Source organism: Hipposideros armiger, unplaced genomic scaffold (assembly GCF_001890085.2).
Source record: "Hipposideros armiger isolate ML-2016 unplaced genomic scaffold, ASM189008v1 scaffold_178, whole genome shotgun sequence".
Taxonomy (NCBI): Eukaryota; Metazoa; Chordata; class Mammalia; order Chiroptera; family Hipposideridae; genus Hipposideros; species Hipposideros armiger.
In genome coordinates, this window is record NW_017731528.1 from 166,224 (window position 1) to 191,235 (window position 25,012).

The 25,012-nt window shown below is 39.4% G+C and overlaps 1 protein-coding gene across 4 annotated transcripts in view; it reads left to right on the forward strand.

The window, feature by feature from the left end:
• The window catches only part of ZDHHC20 (zDHHC palmitoyltransferase 20), a 56,832-nt gene that overhangs the window by 17,111 nt on the left and 14,709 nt on the right, over positions 1-25,012 (forward strand). For 3 of the 4 annotated variants that reach the window (XM_019652390.1, XM_019652393.1, XM_019652394.1), the window contains exons 3-9: positions 4,568-4,671; positions 12,178-12,298; positions 15,169-15,238; positions 16,371-16,403; positions 17,395-17,515; positions 20,984-21,019; positions 22,097-22,229. In XM_019652390.1, the coding sequence (XP_019507935.1) occupies positions 4,568-4,671; positions 12,178-12,298; positions 15,169-15,238; positions 16,371-16,403; positions 17,395-17,515; positions 20,984-21,019; positions 22,097-22,229 (618 nt within the window). The remainder of the gene's footprint in view (positions 1-4,567; positions 4,672-12,177; positions 12,299-15,168; positions 15,239-16,370; positions 16,404-17,394; positions 17,516-20,983; positions 21,020-22,096; positions 22,230-25,012) is intronic. The other variant, XM_019652392.1, reaches the window with a different exon arrangement.

A 25,012-nucleotide genomic window follows, 5' to 3' on the forward strand; every position in this document is an offset into this window, starting at 1 on the left:
TTTTTAAATTTAAACATTCACTGTATTTGTTGATCACCCCTTGTATATGTCTTCTAGCTTCTATATGTGACCTGAAGTTTGCTTATTAGCTATCACATTAATTCAAACTTAATAGCAATATTTTCTATTGTTCTTTACATTATAATTTGATAATTAACTGTGTGTTAAGTATTTACTCTATTCCAGGCATTTTGCTAAGAGATTTATCTATTTTTTGTAACCAAAGGTTAAGGGGTTTTTTATTGGGTTGTCAGAAAAGTCATGACACATTTTTTGCAATGAAAAACATAGAAAAAAATATGTCATGACTTTTCCAACAACCCAATAAAAGCAAAAGCCATTGTTTTTGTTATTATGGAGAGCAGAAATGTTGTAAAACTGTATTAAATGTTTTAAAAAATATTTTTAAAGTATGTTTTTCATTTTAGCCTTAATTGTAAGTAAATGATTAAGAAATTTTAGAGTAACTCAAGATTACCATTTATCTCAAAGCTATACAATAGTATCTAGATGAGGATTGACAAACATGACTGAATATGGGGCCAGGCAAATATTGTCATTAATTGAGGTGAGCTAGGTGAAGAAGAGGTGAGCTAGGGGGTAACAGCAGGAGGCTGAGCTCCAGCATGCTTTTCCAAAGTTTTGAAAAACAAATGAAGGAATTATATTCAATCCACTGAGTAGACCATGGGTTCAGCCTGGAGAGAGCCAAGATGGTACAGAATGATCCTGAGAAACCAGAATTTTCAATGAGGATGACAATCACTTTTAATGGAAGTGAAAAGAAAGCAAATTTGAAAATATTGGGTTGTCGGAAAAGTCATGACGCATGTTTGCAACAGATGGCACTAGTTCATTTGTGGAAGTACTAGAGTCATCTGCATCTATGTTACGTATTGCTATGTCATTTGACAGCTAACAATTCTAGCTTCATTTTGAAAAAAAAATTGAGCGATTTGGTTGAGTTTTGGAGATTTTACAACAAGTTGAAGATAAAAGACCAAACTCTGCATTTTTGCCATATTTTGCTATTTTACTTCCATAAAGGGAAAAATGTGTGTCAAGCTTGTGAAAAGTTGCATAACGTTTACAGTGACAATGCTCTACAAGAACGTCAATGCCAATGGTGGTTCACGAAATTCTGTGCTGGTGATTTTGATCTCAGCGATGCTTCTCGGTCAGGGAGGCCCACCGAGGTTGATGAGGACTAAATAAAGGCATTGATTGAGTCAACCCACGTTACACGACATGAGAGATTGCAGAAACATTGAACATCCATCATTCAAGCGTTCATGACCACCTGACGAAGCTGGGATACGTAAGCAAGCTTGATATTTGGGTTCCGCATGAACTCAAAGAAGTTCATTTGATGGCGCGTATAAACATCTGTAATATGCTCATTAAACGTGAGGAAAAGGATCCTTTTTTGAAGCGACTGATAACTGGTGATGAGAAGTGGATTGTTACAACAATGTGAAGTGCAAATGGTCTTGGTCCTGGCATGATGATTTGCCTCAAACGACATCGAAAGCAGACATTCATCAGAGGAAGGTTATGCTCTCTGTGTGGTGGGATTTTAAAGGTATCATGTTTTTCGAGCTACCAAGGAACCAAATAATCAATTCGAATGTGTACTGTCGGCAGTTGGACAGTTTGAATGAATCCATCATCTAGAAATGTCCAGAGTTTGTTAATTGTAAAGGAGTTGTGTTCCATCGTGACAATGCGGGACCACATACAAGTTTGATCACCTGTCAAAAATTATCGGAGCTTCGATGGGATGTTGCCATACCCACCACACTTGCCTGACCTTGTGCCGTCAGGCTTCCACTTGTTTCATTCTCTTCAAAACTCCTTGTGTGGTAGAACGTTCAATTCAGATGAGGCTGTAAATGAGCACCTTGTTCAGTTTTTCGCAAATAAAGACAGGTCCTTCTACGAACAAGAAATTATGAAGCTCACTGAAAGATGGCGAAAGTTATCGAACAAAACAGGCAATATATCATTGATTGATCTTTGTTCTTTATATAAATAAATGACTTTTGAAAAACAGACAAAATACGTCATGACTTTTCCGACAACCCAATAGTTGGGATTTTATCTTGGTATCATTTGTTGGCTCTGAAGTGGCCTGTGCCACTTCAAGGGGATGGTTCAAGAAGTGGAGGAAAATATAATTTCATAGTGGAAAGAACTTGGGGTTTTTATCAAGCAGACATGGGTTGATAGCTAAGTGAAATTGGGCAAGATATTCAATTCGGAACCTCAGGTTTTAACATCTGTAAACTGAAAGCACCTGACAGGACTTGTGAGGGTTAAAATGAGGTCTGCCTTCTAGCAGCCTTTCATGGCTGCAGTGGGGGTTTGAATAGACTGTCAAGTATGGCTCCGAGGAAGTCCCAGTTCAGAGTGCATTTGTTATGCCCCTGGAGGTACTTACAGGATCTCACTGCCAAGGCTACAAGAACTCAGCCACATGACATACACTGCCTACTGCAATGGGTGGCAAGCAGAGAGACTGGACGGGGGACCAGTTGGCTTTTGCAGAAATTCAAGTGAGATAAGCAGCAACTTATGAACTGTTGAACTGTTGCCCTGGCGGGGAAAATAAGGAGGCGGTTACTTTGAGAGAGCGAGGAGCTGAAATTTGAAGTACGGTGTACTGTTAGAGGTGTCACGGCGGTGAGGAGTCACTGAGCCCTTGCTTCCTTCTTGGACCAGGCACATACCAGGACAATTGCAAAGGAAAATGTTGGGGTCCAAGGATTTGTCAAATTGTATTGTTAGTTTATTTAAAAAGATTTTGAAAGCCAAAAGTATAAGGAGAAATAAGCTCAGACCAAAGGAAGGACAGTACTTTGAACTGAATACATGTTAGTTTTGTAAAACATTCATCGGTTTGTTTCTAGTGTTTCTTATTTCACTGTAGATCAGTGAAAATGATTGTCAGTCCTTTAACTCGGGAAACACTAGCATAGGCAAAGCACAAAAAGAACCAAATTGTGAGAAGAAATTAAGATCTTGGGGAGTAACAACATTGTGGGGTCTAAACAGAGTTACTCCCACCTTCTGAGTTCTTCCAGCTGGGCTAATCATCAGATGAACAGAGAAAATCAAAGTTTTAATATGTGTGCACGGGGAATTTGCATACACATGAAGATCCCAAATACAGTGAGGCAACATTGAGTCTCTGACATTTTCAGACAAAGGAGAAAGGGGAGGGGTATTAGATTTCAGAAGTGAGATGGGCGATTTACAGGGAGTTGAGGAAGAGTGAACACACCTGGCGGGAGGATCCTTGCTGGGCACTCAGACAGAGGGACACAGGGGTGCCAGGCTCTGCCTGAGCCTCTTATTTACCACACCTAATTCAAAGTAGGCTCTTCAGGCCGAGGTGATAACACTAACATCCTTCCCGAAGCAGGTTTCTCTGTCTGAATCTCTTGGGCAGGAAGTGGGGTGGGGGTGAGGGGGTGGAGGAGGAGTCAAAGTTTCTTTCTGAGTCTTGTTTCTTAATAAACAGCTTAAAATCAATATCCTCCAGAGACAACTTAAGGGTGGCCAAACTTTGGTTCCCTTCTGTGGTAACAATAGCCAGTACTGTCTTAAGAGTTTTGCATTTATTAGGTCATCAGTATTAGGCAACTAACTTCAACTAATCAAATTTCGTGGTTTCATTGAAGTCTGAACAAATTATTTGGGGAGTAGAGTATGAAGGGGTGATGAGTCATCAGAGTGATGGAGAAGGGCTTTTGTGGAGGAAGTAATATTTGATCTGAACTTTAAAAATGAGTGGAATTTCAAACTTGCATGTTTGTCTGGGCTTCGTTTTCTTCAGTGGGTATGTGGTGCTGTGTTCCAAACAGAGTTTAAGCACCTGGTAGATATTCTTGCTTCTTGTGGAAACCAGCCCCACTTATTTCCAATAGAAAAACTGCAGAACACAACAAAGAGCTTTAAATTCTATCAGTGAGTAAGTTTTTGGAGACTGAGGTGTTGGGATGTTACACTAATCCACTGGGGAGACAGTTAGGGCAGAAGTTCAAAGTGGCTGAAAGTGTTCCATTTGTGGAAAAGGAGAATGAAAGTTAGGAAAGCTTTTCTGAACAATCCAGGAATTGAGTTTTTCACATGTACTGATTACTCACTGTGATGGGTACTTCCTTTATTTTCAGTTTGCGTTTCCTTGGATTTAATGTTCATAGTAATGGAATCTATTTTAAGTCATATAAGGTCTAACTTTTAGGAAGAGCTTGAAATGCAGTGAGTGAAGGAGGTGTTTCAAGTTTGTCTTCAGCAACTGTACCATCAGGTGTCATGTCAGATGACAGTCTTTACCTGTAAACCAGCCTGATAACCCTTACATGCAGGTGCAGAATGCTTCTTCGTACCTGTGATGTTCCATCATGCAGATAAAAGACTTCCTGTATTTGATGTTTTTAGTATGTTTTAATTAAGAACCTTTGGTTAGATTAAGCCTTCTGACCCTAAATACTGTGTTTTAATGTAATGCTTTTTCCTGCTTTCACTGGGATTCAATGAAATGTTATTTGTTTTTATTTACCAGGAAAGGCCGTTGTTTACCTCGTGACTTTCCATCTGTCCTTTGTTATGTTTGTATGGTCCTATTGGATGACAATTTTTACATCTCCCGCTTCCCCTTCCAAAGAGGTAAATTTAATGTTGGTAAATCTCCAAGTGCTGTAACTAATTATGCATTTTTCCCTGTGTTACCTGTGTTAAAACTTTATTATGTAATGCATTTGTTCTGTTCCATTCATTAGAGTGCTTGGTACTCTGCATTGTGGGTGTGAGTCACCAGCCTACTAGCAGATCGTAGTCAAAGATTAATAATAGTAGTAAAGTTTAGCTGTACTAATATTTTCCTGCCTTGCTGTAGTTTCTTAAATTAAAGACATACTTTATATCACGGGGGTAAAAAATCTTAATGGCCAGAATTGCGTTAGGAAAGTAGGGTTTATTTTTAGAAACCCTTAATGTTTATATTTTCTCAGGCCTGAACAAATATGCTGCAACTAAAGAAAGTGTTTTGTTTTGTTTTAAGATTTTTTTTTTTTAATTGGGGAATTGGGGAAGGGGACCAGCCAAGTTGTTCTTCAGTCTTCATTGTGGAGGGCGCCAGTCGCCATCTGGCTGCCCGTCGGCAGCTCGTAGCCTCTAAGTTCAAGGTGCTGTGTTCAATCTTAGTTGTGGGTGGGCGCAGTCACCATCCCATGGGGAGTCAAACGAGCAGCCTTGTTAAGAGTGCACGCTCTATCCTCTGAGCTATCCAGGAAGCAGCTCAGCTCAAGGTGCCGAGTTCAATCTTAGTTGCGGGTGGACATAGCCACCATCCCATGCAGGAGTTGAACCTAGCAGCCTTGTTGTTAAGAATGCACACTCTACCCACTGAGCCATCTGGGCGGCAGCTCAGCTCAAGGTACTGAGTTCAGTCTTCGTTGCAGGCAGGCGTAGCCCACCATCGAACAGGCAGTCTTGTTGTTACACCAGCTGAGCCATCCTGCCACCTGTTGGCAGCTCAGCGCCAGCTCACCTTGGGTGCAGCATCACTGGCCAATGTGGTAATCGAACCGGCGGCCCTGTTGCTCAGAGCTCGCGCTCTTAAGCCAACTCTTTTTTTTTTTTTTTTAAGATTTTTATTGGGGAATTGGGGGAAGGGGAATAGACAAGTTGCTGTCCTTTTGTCTTCAGTCTAGTTGTGGAGAACGTTGCTTCACTGGCCCAAGTTGGCACCATCATTGCGCTCTTCCCGGGCAAGGCAGATCAGTCACTGGCTTCTGGACAGCTGCTCACAGCGGCTGCTGGCTACACATGGTAGTCCATGGCAACCCACTGCAGCAGGGGCTGCAGCCTACGCCGTCACCGGCAACTCATGGCAGCCCAGCTCCAGGTTGAGCTGTTGTTCAGCATCTTAGCTGTAGAGGGCAGTGTCACTGGCCCTCATATGTGGGATCCGAACTGGGGCCCTCTGGCATCCCAAGCCAGCTCTTAACCAATGTGCCACTTGGCCGGCCCTAAAAAAAAGTTTTTATTGTGGGTAACAAATTGTCTAGGCCATTGCTTGTAGCACCTGAATATGGCTAGTGTTTATTTTAATTGAACTTTCCACTTGGAAAATAATGTGAGTAAACATTTATGTGGAAAAAGTTTTAAGATCAGCGTGCCTCTCTTGATCTTGGCATCACCTGATGTCTTCATTCACTTCAAATTTCGATATAATAGCTAGAAGGTTAAGAATCTATTCTCTAGGGTTAGGATGGTCTGAGTTTGATTTTTCAGATGTGTAACATGTTACTTAATGAACCTGAGCTTCACTTTTTTCCCTAGAATTTGGAGCTGATTATAGTACCTGTCTCTCTGTAGGATATTCTGAGGATTGAGATTGATAGCATAGCACCTGCCGCATACATGGTTAGCACCATACATTCTTAGCTGGTGATAATTATGTAATTATTTATCTTTCTATTAAATTCATCAGAATTCATTAAAAATTATGTAATGTTTAAATATATCAACTTCCACTTAATTTTTTATAGAAGAACATATATGCAGAAAGTGTATGCACCGTAAGTGTACACTTGATGAGCTTTGACAAACTGAACACAGTTGAGTACTTCCACTCAGTTCAAGAAACAGAACACCTCCAGCCTCCTATGAGCCTCCTCGGCTCCCTGCCAGTCACCCACTTCATGGGAGGCCACTCCGGTAGCACCGAGTGGCTTGGCTTGGTTTTGTACTTCCCGTAAATGGAGTCTCACAGTATATATGCTTGTATGTCTGGCTTCTGTCATTAACATTTCGTTTGTGATTCTCCTGTGTTGCTGTGGATCATTGTCCCTGTTTCGTGTTCATTTGTGGTTTATAGCACAGTTTACATACCTGGTCTGCTGTTGATGGGCACGAGCATTTGGGTAGATTCCAGTTGAAGGTTACTGCAGAGAGGGCTTCTGTGAACTGTGAACGTTCGAGTGAATGGACACGTGTGTATACACACATGTGTAGTGCATATGTGCACATATACATCATCCTTTTGGAGAGATGCCTAGGAGTGGAATTGCTGGGTCCTAAGTTGTATGTACTGTCAGCATTAGTAGATAATGCCAGATGTTTTTGCCCATTTTTCCTATTGTGTGCTTTTGTTTTAAGGGGTAACATAAACCATTAATGGAACTTGGTATTTCTTCAAATATATTCAGGCATTTGGTAATAATTAGTCAACCCTTGACGTTATGTCATCCATATCTTAATCTCTCAGTTAAAAAGGACCTGATTTTATTTAATGTAATCAATTTCTAGTAGTGATGGCTATTAAAAACATAGCATGTGTGAAAGCTTAGTTCTCATTACAGGAAATAAGAAATAGAATATAAAAGCAATTGATGGTGCTTTTAAGAAGCAGTAGAGTACAGAGCTGAAGAACTCAGATGGCTCCAGACTGCCCAGGTTCAGTTCTTCTCTCTGCCCTTTAGAAGCTGGATGAGGCCAGACACTGCTGAGCTGTCTGTAGCTCAGAGCTCTGTCAGATGAGGATGGGGTAATATAGACTTGTGGGATGGCTGAAAGGATTGAACCCATCAGTAATACATGTGGTTAAATTTTTAGTGACATAATAAGCACTGTAAAGTGCTTCCTGAGAATGCCTCGTACATCGTAAGTGCCATCCAGAAGTTATTCTCCTCGTTTTTGGTGGTGGTTTTTGACACGTTGCATCCATGTAACGTCTCTCCTGGGCTTAAGCCTTTGTACCTACTGCAGCCTTCACGCCAACCCACGTTACAAGTTCAGCTGCCAAGTTCAGCTGCCGGCCCAAGGCAGCCTCCCTCCTGCATAGCTCCTGTCACCTATACTGTAATTGCTGGTTTACTTGTATGTGTCGCCACCTTATTATGCTTTCAGCTTTTTGAGAGCTGGGATCCTTTCTGTCACGTTCTCCACTGTGTTCCTCTCCCCCCTACCTAGCACATAGTGGGTGTTCAGTTACTACTGAATGAATTGATTATTGAAGTGTTACGGGCCAGTCAAGCTGAGCTGCAGTGACAACCCAGAACAGGAATTTCGGGTTCTCTTTCTAAAGAAGCTTACAGTGTGTGGACTGAGGTAGCTCTTTGTAAGTAATCTCCACGCTATAATGACATAGGTGCTAATGGAGTTGTGTTGAAAAGCACTTTGGAAGCTCAGAGGTTAGAGCAACAATTAGGGATCAGATCTAGGGGAACCAATTGGGTTTAAAAAGCAAAAACTGCATTTTTAGAAAAGTTAAGTTACAAATATAGGTATTTTTTCATTCTTTCAGTTAGCAGGTACTTAGTCCCTCTTGTTTGTCAGTCTGATAGGCTCTGGGAATCCGAAGAACAAGACAGAGAGGGTCTTTACATTTTAAAGGGAGAGGCAGAGAATACATGAGTTAACAAACAAATAATTACAAATTGTGATACCTTTAGAAAGAGAACATGATGATGTGGTAGAATATAACAGAGAAAACGCAAATAGAAAAATGCTATTTTTTATAGTGTGGTCAAAGAAGTCTTCTCTGAAGAACTGGCATTTACACCGAGTCTTTCACTAAAGTATAAGCTTTGAAGGAAGAATCGGTGTTTCTCACTGTACCCTTACCTAGAACCAGACTTAGTGTATAATGGAACAAATTGCTGAACACCTGAGTGAGGGAGTGGGGAGGAGGCGGCATACACATAGCTTGTATGCATCATCTATCACTGAGTCATCTCTCCCGAAAGAAACTATATTTCCATCACTTCTGGCAACCCAGTCAAGCTTGTCACTCAGCTACAAGATAAAGGTCGTGCTCATCTGCATGGTACACAAGACCCTTTGTGATCTAACACCCTACCAGCTCCATCTCTGTTGCTTCTTTCTGGAACTCTGTGCTCAAGTAACACATCGCCCTGAACAAACTGTTGTCACATCTTTGTGATTCCTGTATTCGCTATTCCCTTTGCTGAGACTTTCCTTCTTTGTTGTCTGGCAGATTCCTGTTTATCTTTCAAAATGTAGCTGGGTCCCACTTCCTCTGGGCAACTTCCATTGAAAGCCCCACCCCCTCCCAAGGGAGCCTTCATCTCACCTTGCCAAGTATTGTTAATGTGTCTACTATGCTGATTTGTCATTTGCAGTTCTTTGTGTGTGTAGCATTCCTGCTAGACCTTAGGGGGATGTACTTTTGAAGGCAAAGCCTCTATTTTTTTGGTCTTTGGACCCCTGATCCATGGGACAGCACCAAGCTCTTAGTATATATTTAATATATATTTAAATTGAACCATCTGAACACTGAATTTAAAATAATGACATTTCATTGTTGAATTCTGTCAGTAGTTTTTAATGAAAAATAGACTTCTAGTCATAATTTAAAAACCAATCCATTTAAAATTTTATTTTGTTCCATTCCTCATCTAAATTTTGGTGTCTCTTGAGATTTTCATTTGACTTAAGCTTTTTATAATTTAAAAGCTTCAGAGACATTTAAACAATTTAAATGTTTCAGAGACACAGCGGTTCAGGGGAGAACTTTCTAACAAGTTATGTTTCTCTTGCAAAGGAGGAACGTATTGCTATACCTGAGTATTCAAGAGGGGCTGAGTCTTGGAAAGGTGCCTGAAGATAGTTGCCTGTGTGAAAGGTTACTTACGAAAGTGACCTCCGAAGTCTCAGCTGCACGATCGTGGCATCTTTCCTGACTTCTTTCTGTCCTGTTTATCTGTCTGTGTTACTATTTCTTATAAGTAATTTGGGGATTTCTCGTCCCATCAGGATTTGATTGTGGGAGCCAGGCCAGGTCACTTAAACAGACTCTTCCACTCCCTAAGCCGTGGTGTTCTGGTCAGGTTTCAGGAAGGGCCTGCAAAGAGAAAAAAACGTGTGTTTTACACCAGCAGTGCAGGGGGAACACACAGGAGTAGAACCCACCAGTCTTGTATTTTAATACCAGTTCTGCCTGCAGTTGTGCAGTCTAGATGGTTCCCTGAGGCTCAGCCACAGCTCCTGCTGCTGTTCCAAACCATAGCCCTGTTTTAACAGAGCAGGCTACACTGATAAGCTGATGCCGCTACTGATGATGAGGCAGAAGAGTATGGGAAGCTTGGGGTTTGAATTGGCAGTAGACTAAAATTCTTAAATATAAAAAGGTAAAGTTCCAGTTATGATTCCTTACGCCTTTTTGAGAAAAACCCTATAAGTAAATAAAAATTGAGGAATAGTGTTGTTAAAATATAAAACATAGGGCCAGCTGAGTGGCTCAGTTGGTTAAGAGCTCGCTCAAGAGTTTGAGCTGTGAACAACAGCAGTTCGATTCCCAGCCCGAGCTGAGCAGCTGCTGAGCTGCCAACAGGTGGCAGGATGGCTCAGCTTAAAATAAATAAATTAATTAATTAATAACTCATGATCAAGAGCAAGTCTCAAGCCATTTTTAGTTTTAAAAAGCTCCATGAAATAAAGACTGATAGAGTATGGGAGCTAAAAAGAGTTCATTCTTTCCTTCCCACCTTCTGAGTTCTTCCAGCTGGGCTAATCATCAGATGAACAGAGAAAATCAAAGTTTTAATATGTGTGCACGGGGAATTTGCATACACATGAAGATCCCAAAGACAGTGAGGCAACACTGGGTCTCTGACATTTTCGGACAAAGGAGAAAGGGGAAGGGTATTAGATTTCAGAAGTGAGATGGGCGATTTACAGGGAGTTGAGGAAGAGTGAACACACCTGGCGGGAGGATCCTTTCTGGGCACTCAGACAGAGGGACACAGGGGTGCCAGGCTCTGCCTGAGCCTCTTATTTACCACACCTAATTCAAAGTAGGCTCTTCAGGCCGAGGCGATAACACTAACATCCTTCCCGAAGCAGGTTTCTCTGTCTGAATCTCTTGGGCAGGAAGGGGGGTGGCAAAACTTTGGTTCCCTTCAATAGAAACATAAAACTCCTGGTTACATGAAATAGAAGCGTAAAAATGAAGGTCCTTTACATGCTGGGATGACATAAAAGAACAACTAAACAAGTCCTTTGTAGAGGACTTTAAATGCTATTTAAAGAGATGACCTAGCGGCTGGTCACACTGTGGGAATGAAACTTAAATGGAAACTAGAAACAGCTCCATAAAGAAATAGCTGCGTGAGAAAAAGAGACAATGCTTGCCTTGACAATTCTTAGTAATTCTAGAGAAAGTACTCCTATTGGTTAGCTTTTGAAAAGCTAAAACAAAGTAGTAGAAGAATGAATTGTTGACCTCATTGAGACATTTGGCCAGAAAATAAGACCCCAATGTCTGTGATTAGCCTTTTACCCAAAACAAGTGAATCTTTGGACATTTTTCCAAAGATTAAAAACCTCTTGACACTTGCTTTCAAACACCAAAATTTTTATTAATAGAAAATACATATTAAGGCCCCTTCGGTGGAGAAGTTTAATTTCCTCTGTAAAAAAACAAAGATGCGGACATATTTAGGTCACGTTCTTTGGCACCATGTGCAGCAGGTATTTTTAATCTGTCAGAGGTATGTTGTTTTTTTCACATATGCCTGATTTAGCTTCTCAAAGAAATTCAAAGGGAGGTTCTGCCTTCATAGAAATTCTTTTTGTGGGGAGGGTGGTTCTGGATAAAAATTTTTCTGAGCGTGATTGTTAATAATCATGGGATTAAAAACAATTAGGGCCGGCCGAGTGGCGCGATGGTTAAGAACTCGCTTGGGATGCCAGAGGGCCCCGGTTCGGATCCCACATATGAGGGCCAGTGACACTGCCCTCCACAGCTGAGATGCTGAACAACAGCTCAACCTGGAGCTGGGCTGCCATGAGTCACCAGCGATGGCGTAGGCTGCAGTCCCTGTGGCAGTGGGTTGCCAGGGGCTACCGTGTGTAGTCAGCAGCCAGCGTGAGCGGCCAGCAGCCGCAGTGAGCGGCCGTCCAGAAGCCGGCGACTGATCTGCCTCGCCAGAGAAGAGCGCAATGATGGTGCCAACTTGGGCCAGTGAAGCAACATCCTCCACAACTAGATTGAAGAACAAGACGACAGCAACTTGTCTGTTCCCCTTCCCCCAATTCCCCAGCACTGTTCCCATTCCCCCAACTCCCCCAATAAAAAAATCTTAAAAAAAAACAAAAAAAACTTTCTTATAAAAAAACAATTAATAGTTGCTTCTCCTTTTATAGTTCTACTTGTCCAATTCTGAAAAGGAACGTTATGAAAAGGAATTCAGCCCAGAAAGACAACAAGACATTTTGAGAAGAACAGCAAGGGACTTACCTATCTACACCACATCAGGCTCCAGAAGTAAGGAAGACAAATCTTAAGCTTTCCTTTCCAAAGAATTTTTTAAATATGGTCATTCATGCCAAGATATATTTGCATGATTCATCTATTTTCTTGATTTTGTGATTATCACAAATAACCTGTGCAGGAAGATTTTCCTGTGCTCTGCATCTTCTGTGGTGTTCCAGATGCAGATGTGTACACATAATAAATACGGATCTCTTAAGAGGCTCACTTTAATGTGAGTGCCTTCTCTGCATACTCTGATTTCCAACTCAACCTCATGGCTACAAGTTTCAGTTGTTATTCTTTGTAAACTTGTATTTGGAAATTCTGGTTTGAATTTGAATATTGTGTGTCAGCACCAAGTAATTTTTAAAACATCAAGAATGTGCTGACTTAGAATGGGGAGAGGTAAAAGACACAAAGTGGGGAAACTTGTTCACGGTTGTAAAGCTAATATTCAGAGAGCCAGAACTTGAGCTCCGATATGTCTGGATCCAAAGCCATTGGTATTTCCCCTGTGGGACCTCCTTCGTTGGGATAAGTGACTGCAGTAGAAACTTCTTCTAAGGGTAGAGCCTTAGGATAGAGTGTATCAATGAGTGGTCAAGCTGGTTATTGAAATCCAGGGAATTGTTTTAAATTACGAATTATATACCTCATTAATTATTTCCAGGTAATAGTCATAACTAACAGGTACTCTGTTCTGAATGCTTTGCACGTAAGAGCTCACTGAAACTTCACAACAACATTGTGAGGCAGAAACTGTTGTCTGTTTTTACAGATAAAGAAACAGACACAGGGGTTAAGTAACTTGTTCAAGGTCATACAGACTTATGTGAAAAAACGGATTTAAGTTGAGGTGCTCTGGCTCCAGAACTCACTGTGCTTCTCAAGTCCAAGGGAAAGTAAAAGGGGCCTTTCCCTGTGTATAGTTATATACAGATTGTGACTTTAGAAAGGTTAAAGTTTGGGAGGGAATGTTTGACCAAGTTTTTATTTTTTATGCCCTCAATGCTGTCCTTTTGCATAACTAGTATGTTGCTGTGTAGAATGAAAACATGGATTTCAGATCAAACTCGAGCTTCTCCATTATTAGTACAGTGAGAGTCACTGAAACTTTCAAGTCCTCATTTCCTCGTTTTAAAACAAGTATAATAATACCTGCGTATCTGGGTTAGTGGAAGTATTGAGTGAGACACGTAAATGCGGTACACCCTTAGGATAGATCACATTATGCAATGAATTCTCAGTACATGATAGCGAATTTAAGATACTGCTTTGTTATATTGAAGTAGGAAAGGTCTGGTCTACAGTAATTGTTAGCAGTCGTGGTTCTGCAGAGCAGATGTTTTCAACCCAAAGTCCAAGATTTCAGAAAATTTAGGAAGCCCTGAGATTGTGCACAAACTTTGGGGTCGTTTTTCAGGTAGCGAGATCATCTGATTGTCAGAGCAGCACTCGTGCCCCAGAGTGAAGAGCCACTGATGTGAAAGCTTCAGGGCTTTACATTAGTTACCATGACTGCCCTCTCCTCTGAGTAATACCCTTGTCTGCTGAGTATTACACCAGACTGCTCATCGCGGCACTGGGGATTCTTTACCCCTCAGAACAATTCTCAGATAGTGCTGCTTGTCCGCTGTTTACAGATGAAGACATGAGTCGCAGTGAGGTGCCCACAGCCCCCTAGGGGCGAGGTCTGGGATTCGTACCTTATCTTCTGACTGCTGGCAGAGTCCTGCCTGCTCTGGAGAACCATTTCTACTGCTGGGAATCCCAAACTCCGTGGCTTTTTCTTCTTTTTTCTTATTATAGAACTAATATCCATTCATTCTTTAAAGAACAAACTTCCAAAACGCGTGCTACAAGACGTGGACCTTCATAGACCAGAGATTAACTAAAGGGATGGTGCTGCCTTCTCGGGGGAGGTGGGGCCGGGCAGCAGGGCTGGGAACTTGTCACTGAACTCCTCTTTGTGCTTTTTCCAACCGTGTAGATGTATTATTATCTATTCAGGAAACAAAATGTGTCTTTCTAAACCTGCACCCCTGCACAGTCTGGATCTCAGCAGCGTTTCTCTCTAGCTTTCTCCTACACTGTTTCCCTATGTCAGTTCTGTGCTAAAACACTCTATCCTTCATTTTATTTTTTTGTCTTTTTCTCTACCTAGAAAGGTTTTTTTCTCCTCTCTAAATCCAATTGAAAGTTTTGGTTTCATTTGATTTAATTCACTGTCCACCTCTCTTCAAACCATTTTATTCACTTTAACATGAAGTGATTTTGAAAGTCTTCTCTGAACTTCTCAAATGCTTACCTTGAAGATCAGAAGTCACTGCCTCATAGTTCCTTGTGCTCATCTCACCACCTTGACCTTATCGTAAGCCTCTGACAGTCAGGTGTTCTCCCACGGTTTCTAACAGTGTCTCACTAAGCAAACTCGGGAGATGTCCGTGGCAGAATCCATTCCTGAGGGTTCTCCACAATGGCTCTTTGTACACTTCTTAATCTCCCTGGTTTTCTGTCCCACACCAATTTTTCCCATCGTAAAGCCTGACTTTATATTTTTTTAGAAATAATACTTTATTATAATGATAACTGCTTTATTGAGAATCTGATATGTTCTAAAAGGTTTCTTTTTAATATACACAATAGTTCATTACATTTGGTATAACTTGCAATTAGAGAGGAGGAAACTTAGGCTCTTAGATACAAGTCACTGACCCAAGGTCACCAGCTAGGAAGTGGGAAAACTAGTATCAAGCCTGATAACAGAATTATTAGTTGTCAGTTTCCCCAGAGTTGTTCATACAAGAAATGAAAGCACATTTTAATCAAAATAACTGAACTTGTATATCCTTCAACAACTTCCTTTTAATTCTTAAATGTAGCCATCAGATATTGTGAAAGATGTCAGTTGATTAAACCTGACCGTGCGCATCACTGCTCAGCATGTGACATGTAAGTATTACCCTCATTTGCTTTCCTTTAACCCCAGGACTGGAAATGGGTGAAGGGAGAACCGAAGGGGCAGGAACATCTTATACATTTTATACATAGCAAAAACACCCTGCCTTCGCCCATTATTTGCTACATACTAGCAGCCTAACAAATATTTCTATAATCCACAATATACTTGGAGCAATCTTTCATAGCAGTTTTTGTACTGGTTGACAGAATTTTCTTTAAATATACTTCCTGTGTTCATGTTTAATATAATATTGATGAGCAAGTAAGTAATAACGCCCTAAAGAATGATAACTGTATTTCCTGGATTAAAAAGACCAAAATGACAGCTTTCTTGTTTTGATTATTAATATTAACATTAAAACCTAACAAATCACAAAAATAATGTTTTCGATTACCATCTGTAACATTGTTCCCAGAAAAATTTGAAAGATTTTATTCCTTGTGCACTTATGAGAAGGTAGTGTGTTGAAGGAGAGATCCCTAGTTTGGGAATCCCAGTTAGTCCTTGAACTTGAGTTAGACAAGCTGTTTAACTTTCTGGGTGTTAGTTTACTCAATTATTATATTATTTGAGATAATCTGTGGTCTATACAAATATAGATTACACATTCTGGGTAGGAGCAAATTTTGGGATTTTTTTTTTTGCTTATAAAAGTATAGTAGTGCTTTATGTGATAGAATTTTATAAAATATGTGGAAAAAAGAACACCTACAAGCCTATCAGTGTTAATATTTTAACATATTTGCTTCTAAAGTTTTATTTTTATGATTACACATGTTTAAAATAGGGATTGTGTGTATTTCATTTTATTTCCCTCAGTTGATTTGTAAGCTGGTCCTAGCTAATGGACCAAGAGCTGTCTGTACCATATCTGTGTATTAAAATGTCACTTGATATGGCCCAAAGCAACTGGCTATGCTCAGCTGAATTCTCAGTGTTAAAAAATCATGACCTCTTTCTACAAAAGTATTGGTGGAAATATCAGAAAGTTTCTCTAAAGTTTATTTGGTTCATTTTTCTAAGATGTATTTATAAAGCTAAATTTTTAAGGAAAAAAATTATCAGAAATTAGAATTAGAAAAACTTTCTGCATGGATTTTCTTATACTTATTTGTTTTTTAGATGTATTCTTAAGATGGATCATCACTGTCCTTGGTATGTATAAAAAATAAAGGAAATTATATATGGGAGTGGAGATGTGGGAAGGAGAGAATTGAGAGTGATAGACCTCAGCATTCCTAAATTTTGAAGGTCAATTTAATGACTCATAGGTACCATGATTGATCTAGTTATATATGTGTTTATACTTGTGTGTATATATGTGTTTTTTTGTTTTTTTTAAGATTTTTTTATTGGGGAATTGGGGGAAGGGGAACAGACAAGTTGCTGTCTTTTTGTTCTTCAGTCTAGTTGTGGAGGANTTGCTTCACTGGCCCAAGTTGGCACCATCATTACACTCTTCCCAGGCGACGCAGATCAGTCCCCGGCTTCTGGACAGCCGCTCACGGCGGCTTGAGGGCCTCTCACGTTGGCTGCTGGCTACACATGGTAGCCCATGGCAACCCACTGCAGCAGGGGCTGCAGCCTACACTGTCGCCAGCGACTCATGGCAGCCCAGCTCCAGATTGAGCTGTTGTTCAGCATCTTAGCTGTACAGGGCAGTGTCACTGGCCCTCATATGTGGGATCCGAACCAGGGCCCTCTGGCGGCCCAAGCCAGCTCTTAATCAACGCGCCACTCGGCCAGCCCTATATGTGTTTTTATAAAATGTTTTCCTTTAAAAATATATTGTGATGTTAACCCAAATAATTAATGATTAACATTAAAATTCCAAATTTCTTATAGCATTTGTTAAAAACACACATCCACATTCAGAATGTCTATAATAAACAAGACATTTCAAAAAACTTAATCATTATATTTGGAAATGGGTCGTTTGGGAAGTCAGGAGCAATGTCTTAATTGTGGATGTGTGTTTTCAGTAGTGTTAAGTGTGTTCCCATTGTTCAAGGAACTTGCATCGCAAAAGTGAAACTATGCTCATTAAACAACTTTCCATTTCCCTGGAAAAAACCATTCTAGTTTTTGTTTCTGTGAGTTTATGATTTGTCATATTTTTACAGTGTGACTTTGTTTATTTTTCTAGGGTGAATAACTGTGTGGGATTTTCTAATTACAAATTCTTCCTGCTGTTTTTATTGTATTCCCTACTATATTGCCTTTTCGTGGCTACAACAGTTTTACAGTACTTTATAAAATTTTGGACGGTAAGTCTTTTTTTTCTATCTTAAAATGTATTTCAAACTTTGTAAGATGCTGTAGTCATAAAGAACTCATTCTTTATTATGAGTAGATATACTTTATTTTAATTTTACTAGTTAGAATCTATAATAGATCAGAGAGCAAACAGGGATAATATTTACCTTCATATACACATGTTAATTTGTAAATAAATGAATTATTAAACAGTATATAGTGAGCTTTTTAATGATCCATAGTTTTCAGCCATTCTCTAATAGACATGTCAATTATAGGGAAGTAATTGCTTTTATTTGAGTTGATGAGACTTACTGCAGCTTTACAATAATGAAAGTGATAGTCCCAGTCCCAGATAATCACTAATCTCTTTCTTGCCTCTATAGGTAGTAATGATTTTTCTGTCATGAGCTGTATGTGTTTTTTCCACATTTTCTTTTTTCTTTTGTTTATGAAGATTTTACTAGGGAATTGGGGAAGGGGAACAGCCAAGTTATTGTCCTAAAATCTTAGTTGTGGAGGGCGCAGCTAGCTCAACTCCAAGTCCAGTCGCCATCCGGCTGCCCATCGGCAGCTTGAGGCTGCTCAGCTCAAGGTGCCGTGTTCAATCTTAATTGTGTGTGGGTGTAGCCCACCATCCCATGCAGGAGTCAAACTGGAAACCTTGTTGCTAAGAGTGCACACTCTAACCACTGAACCATCCAGCCACCCGTCGGCAGCTCAGGGCAGCTCAGCTCAAGTTGCTGATAAACCACATTAACAAAATGAAGGATGAAAACCATATGGTCATCTCAGTGGATACAGAAAAGCAGCATTCAACAAACTTTGACATCCGTATGATAAAAATTCTCAACCAAGTGGGCATAGATGGAACGTACCACAATATAGTGATACATCATAAGCCCACAGCTAAAAACATACTCAACAGTAAAAAGCTGGGAGCTTTTCCTCTAAGATCTGGAACAAGACAAGGACGCCCATTCTTGCCACTTTTATTCAGCATAATATTGGAAGTCCTAGCCACAGCAATCAAACAAGGTAAGAAACAAAAGACTTTGATATTGGAAAGAAAGAAGTAAAATTGTATTTGTAGATATGATATTATACATAGAAGACCCTAAAGATCACCAAAGCTAATAAATTCAGTAAAGTTGCAGGATATGAAATCAATGCAGACAAATCAGTTGTGTTTCTGATAACAGATTACCAGAAAGTAATTAAAAAAACAATCCCATTTATAATTGCATCACAAAGAATAAAATAGCTAGGAATAACGTTAACCAAGGAGGTAAAAGACCTGTACACTGAAAACTATAAGACATTGATGACAACATTTGAAGAAGACACATATAAATGGAAAGATAGTCTGTGCTCAAGGATTGGAAGAATTAATATTGTTAAAATGTTCATTGTACCAAAAGCAATCTAGAGATTCAATGTAATCCTTATCAAAATTCCCGGGGCATTTTTCACGGAAATAGAACAATTGTAAAATTCGTATGGAACCAGAAAAGACTCCAAATAAACAAAGCAATCTTGAAAAAAACAAAGACAGTTGGAAACATAACAATTGCTGATTTCAGACTATATTAGAAAGCTGTAGTAATCAAAATAGTATGGTACTGGCATAAGAAACAGACACATAAATCAATGGAACAGAATAGAGAGCTCAGAAGTGAACCCAAGCATATATCTTCAATTAATTTATGACGAAGAAGCCAAGAATATACACTGGGAAAGGACAGTCTCTTCAATAAATGGTGTTGGGAAAACTGGATTCTTTCACATCCAAAAGAATGAAACCAGACCCCTATCTTATACCATATACAGAAATCAACTCCAAATGGATTAAAGACTTGAACATAAACTTGAAACCATAAGCCTAGAAGAAAACACAAACCTACCTGACATAGTTCTTGACAATGATTTTTTAGATTTGACAACACAAGCAAAAATAAACAAGTGGGACATCATCAAACTAAGAAGCTTCTGCGCAGTAAAGGAAACCATCAACAACATGAAAAGGCAACCTACCAAAGGAGATAAAATATTTGCTAACCATATATCTGATAAGGGGTTAATATCCAAAATATATAAAGAACTCATACAACTCAATAGCATAAAGACCCAAACAATTTGGTTTAAAAATGTGCAAGGGGAACTGAATAGACATTTTTCCCAAGCGGACTTATCGATGGTCAATACGTATATGAAAAAATGCTCAACTTCACTAGCTGTTAGAGAAATGCATATCAAAACCACAATGAGATACCACCTCACACCTTTCAGAATGCCTATCATCAATAACTCAACAAACAAGTGTTGGTGAGGATGTGGAGAAAAGGGAATCCTCATGTACTGTTGGTGGGATTGCAGATTGGTGCAGCCAGTATGGAAAACGGTTTGGAAGTTACTCCAGAAATTGAAAATAGAGCTATGATACAACCCAGCAACCCCTCTTCTGGATATTTATTCAAAGGAAAACGAAAACACTAGAAAAGATATCTGCAGCATTATTTACAGTAGTCAAGACATAGAAACAACCTAAGTGTCTATTGATGGGTGAATGGATAAAGAAATTGTAGTATCCATATACAGTGAAATATGCAGTCATAAAAAAAGAAGAAAATCTTGTCATTTGGGACAACATGGATGGACCTTGAAGGCATTTTTCTAAGTGAAATAAGTTAGACAAAGACAAATACTGATGATCTCACTTATGTGAACATGAAAAAAAAAAAAAACAGCTCATAGATACAGAGATTGGTGGTTGTCAGAAGTAGGGGGTAGGGAATGGGTGAAGTGGGTAAAGGTGGTCAAAATAAGATAAGTCCTGGAGATGTAACGTACAACGTTGTGACTATAATTAATAAGTATATTTGAAAGTCGCTAAGCGTTAGATCTTAAAGTATCTCATGTTGAGCAGCAGCAAGGAGGCTGGTGTGGCTAGAGGAGATGAGCAGGCGTGAGACTGTCAGCAAGTCCAGGAGATGGGCCCAGATGGTAAAGAGCCCTGGCTTCTGCCCAGTGAAATGGGAGCCGAGGAGTGATGTGACCTGACTTGTAAATTGTCACTCTGTGCTGAAGCTAGACCAACGGGGCAGATCAACTCGTCTGAGAAGGCCATTGCAATAGCAGTGAACGTGATAACAAATTGTCAGATCTAGTTTTTAGAATCTGCTGATCAGAAGTTTTGTAAATCTGTTTTCTAAAAAATATTAATTTTATTCTATCCTAGATACAAATCTGTTTTAAAAACTGAGTGGAAAGGTGTGTATTTAAAATGTACCAAAAAGGTGCTCGAAGAACGAGGTGTTCTTGACCATTTTCTGTTTTGCGATTTTTGAGAAAATGTTGTTGATGAGTTTTAGAGAGTAACAACTTAGTGTTCCTTCAAAACAGAAGACTTATAAAACGAGTGTTCAGGAAAATTTTGTATAAAATTTGGTTTCTTAATGCATTGTTTCTATTTGTACAAGCTTTGCCGCAGGAAGTCTACAGAGAGTTGTCCACAGGTAAAACATTATTGCCATGACATTCTTGTCATCTCTTTTATGACATTACAGTGAATATACATAATAATCATTTGCATCACATTATGGGGAGACAGAAGAATCACTTGATGTATTTAAAAGGTATTGTGGTAACTTTGGGAGAGGAGAAAAAGATAAACATCAGAATTATGTAATGCTAAAAATCTTCCTTTTTGCCCGTAAACAGTGTTTAAATCAAGCAGTACTACCTCAGGTTCTAGTGGTGTCTGTGATCTCCCTACATGATTTTATTTTAAGAGCTAACACTGAAAAGGTTCCTCTTATCAATAGATACTTGTTTCTTCTAGGTTAAGACTTTGCTTCTGTTAAAATGAAAATAACCATAAGAATGGGTAACTGAGAAGCTGTTTTCATTCACAAATACCTTTTGTTAAATTTACCGAAATTGTTAATTACTAAAAAAGGTTCTGTAGGAATAGAGGGAGGATAAAAAAAGGTTGAAATTGAAGCAGGTGAACGGATGGGCATATTTGCAGTGGTGTTCCAAAAGTGGAGATTAGGAAAGGACAAAAATAAATTTATCACAATTAGTTTCTGGTTAGCAGCATCTATAATTAAAATAGCAAATCTTTTAGCATTGGTGGGGAAAAACCCTCCTATATCCCGATGTTGGGGAAAGCTTGCATAGATGCAGAATGTTGGCTAAAAGAATCCATTTTTTAAATTACAGAAAGTATTGCTAAAATTTTAAATGTTTAAGAGCAGTTTTTTAAATGGCTCTGACACTTGACTAAGCAAGCTCCTTTGATAATACCAGTTTTCTGCCTCTGGAAATGTTTTTGGATAGGTTATCTAGTTTATTCTGTTACTCTTCATATCTGGCAATTTTTTTGGTGGATTCAGCAATCTTTAGGAAAAATCAAATAATAAGTATATTTGTGAACACACTATGTGATATATAGATAATGTATTACAGAATTGTATACCTGAAACCTGTGTAACTTTGCTAACAGTTGTTACCCCAATAAATTTTAATTAAAATAGTAATAAGAAGTATATTTTAGAGGTTAACATTAATACTTTTTTTTTTTCCCTCAGAATGAACTCCCAGATACACGTGCCAAATTCCATGTACTTTTTCTTTTCTTTGTGTCAACAATGTTCTTTATCAGTGTCCTGTCACTCTTCAGCTACCACTGTTGGCTGGTTGGAAAAAACAGAACAACAATAGGTAAGTAGGTTAAAATAAATCATCATTGTTTAGGAAAATGAGCACAAATAAATATGAAATCTAGAGAAGGACAAAGATCATGAAGTGTAAAATAATTGTGTAGGAAAATTCACTGTGACTGGATAGGAACAATGGGCATATATAAATGTAAAGCTTCATTATTTTAAAGAAGGTTGAAGTGAGATTGACTTACATATATGTTTTCGGTAGTGCATTGTATATAAAAGTAGAGAAGTGACCATATTTTATAAATGTTAATAAAAGCTGTTTCCTGCGTTCTCACAGTGTCTTAAAAAAAATCAGTCTATGGAAGATGGATAGTAGATTTACATGTTATGAGGCGGTTCATTCTCAGATTGCCAAAATAATTTTCAAATTGTTAATACAGCTTCTCTTTAAGTGAAAACATGTTTTTTTATCACAATTGATTACACAGTTGACTGGCCTATGTTTCATGATTGAGGCTAAGGGTTTTTTGACATGGTTAACCATTTCCATCTTTGTGTCAGTTGACAGTGAAACATACCTACTGTATCACAAATATCAGCATTGACGTCTTCTGCTAATTTTTTAAAGTGAAAATACAGGGGAAGGGGGTCAATATATGGTGATGGAAGGAGAACTGACTCTGGGTGGTGAGCACACAATGTGATATACAGATGATGTATTACAGAATTGTACACTTGAAACCTATGTAGTTTTACTAACCATTGTCACCCCAATAAATTTTAATAATAAGAAAGTACAGGGAAAGAATTCAGTGAGATGCTCAAATAATCGGACAAACCTTTGGTACACGCTGATATGGCATTGCTCAGATGGGCTGTTGGCATGTAAGCAGCACCACTGCTATAACTGAAATATTTAGTCTGAGCTAATGTACCCGGATACAAAATGGGGGTTTGTCGCAGTGTTTCCTAAGGAAGTTAAAGCCCTCCTGGCATCTGAAGCTGTGTGTCTGTCCGGAGAATTAAGAAGGGTAGATGTTAATATAGAAAGCTAGAGATGTGGATACTTTCACGTTTGGATTGTTTTTTGATCCCATGTCTTACTGAGTGTCATGTGAGGGGTGATGGGCGTCCAGGCCAAGGGTCTTTGTGCCCTTCTTTGCCCAGCTCCCTCCTCACTGTTGAGCTTTCCAGTTCCATTGTGCCTTCTTCCCTTTTCCATGTAAACAAACTTTCTTTATATCCATTAATTTGTTACCTCCTCACGGAATATCCTGCCATCTCCTTACCTTTAATCAGAGATGACACAGTGCAGCCTACCTACAAAGTCTAGCGCTTAAGATCTTCCACAACAGCTAAAAACTTAGAGATTTTACATGGAAAAGTAGATTTCTTCTTTCCAAAAACTGCTAAGTGTGGTGACAGTGGCGCATTTTTTCATCTGCACCGTTCCTTGGGGCTGAGTAGCAGCTGGCTGCTGTAACCATAACTGGGACCACTTGTCCCCACCCAACCATGTGGGTGTCGAAGGTGGGCACTTTCTAGGAGACCCATTGTACCCTTCAGTCTTTTTTTAACCATTTCTTGCCAGGGACTACAGGAAGAAATGCATCAGTTTATATCACAATCTAGTGCGTGCACACATTTACAAAGTTATGTAAATAAAGTAAGCAAAAAGGTCGCAAGACGTCATTAATCTCTTGTATGTGCAGTGTACACTAGTATTTTGTTCTAGTTCCTTAAATAATTCAGTGGTGATAAACCACTGAATGGATTTTGCAGCCTGTGAAGGTGTTGTTACACACTTTGGACAAGCATTCCCTGGGCGCAGCCCTCGTGACAGCCTCGCCCTCCACACCCGGCCGTTGGCCAGTTCTCTGTGGCTGCTTCCAAATAGTGTGCTCTGATCCGTCCTCCACCCTTCTTCACAGCTGTCACCTCCACCCCTTGAGACAGTTCCCCCACATTGAAGAGTTTCTATAATCACACTACTCATCCCTGACAGGCAGGCTGGTCCCTTTGATTCTGGTGGCCAGTCATTCTCATAACAAAACACTGAAACTTTCCATCACTTGGAACTGAATAGCCCCTGAAATTTTCAACTGGAAATTTCCATTGTCTGACCACAGTCTGCATCTTCAGTTCTCCCTTTTTTGTCCTCTAATGTCCTTCACTGAGTCCTCTGTTTTCTAACACTCCTCCCAAGTGTTTCTTTCCCTTCTGGTTTCATTTTTTACCCCTTCTGATTCCAGATTCCATAGTAAATGAGTAACAATTTTTGACAGCACCTTCACATTACACCTGCCCCTAGGCTTTCTCCCATGATGCATGTGCTAACCCACGAGCTGGGTTACTCCTTCTGTCCATTTTATCTACGTGTGCATCAGGGCTGTAGCATGCTGGTGACACAGGCTCACTTCCACGGAGACTGTTCCGACTACAGATTTAAAGTCTCAGACCTCCCTGAGGCCCTCACCTCTATTTGGGAGTAATGTTGTGTGTTTCTAATCAGGTTGGTTACCTTATCACTCACAATAATTTTCCAGATTTTCACCATTCTCTCTAATTTTCTTATCCATTTTGTGAGACCTTCATAGAAGAATTAGAAGTCATCACAAATAAGTTCTTACCTTCCCACCTTTATAACCTCACAAAATATTTCTATTTTCAAACCTGTCATGTTATCCTCTCTAACTTCTGAGGATAAGATGTCTTTTCTAATATCTAAGGTTAATCTTTAGAGCTCTTGTAGAGCCATCCCATTTCTTCTAGATTTTCTTCCATCAATTTTTACATTACTTTTTTTTTGAATCTTCAAATCTTATTTATTTTTTA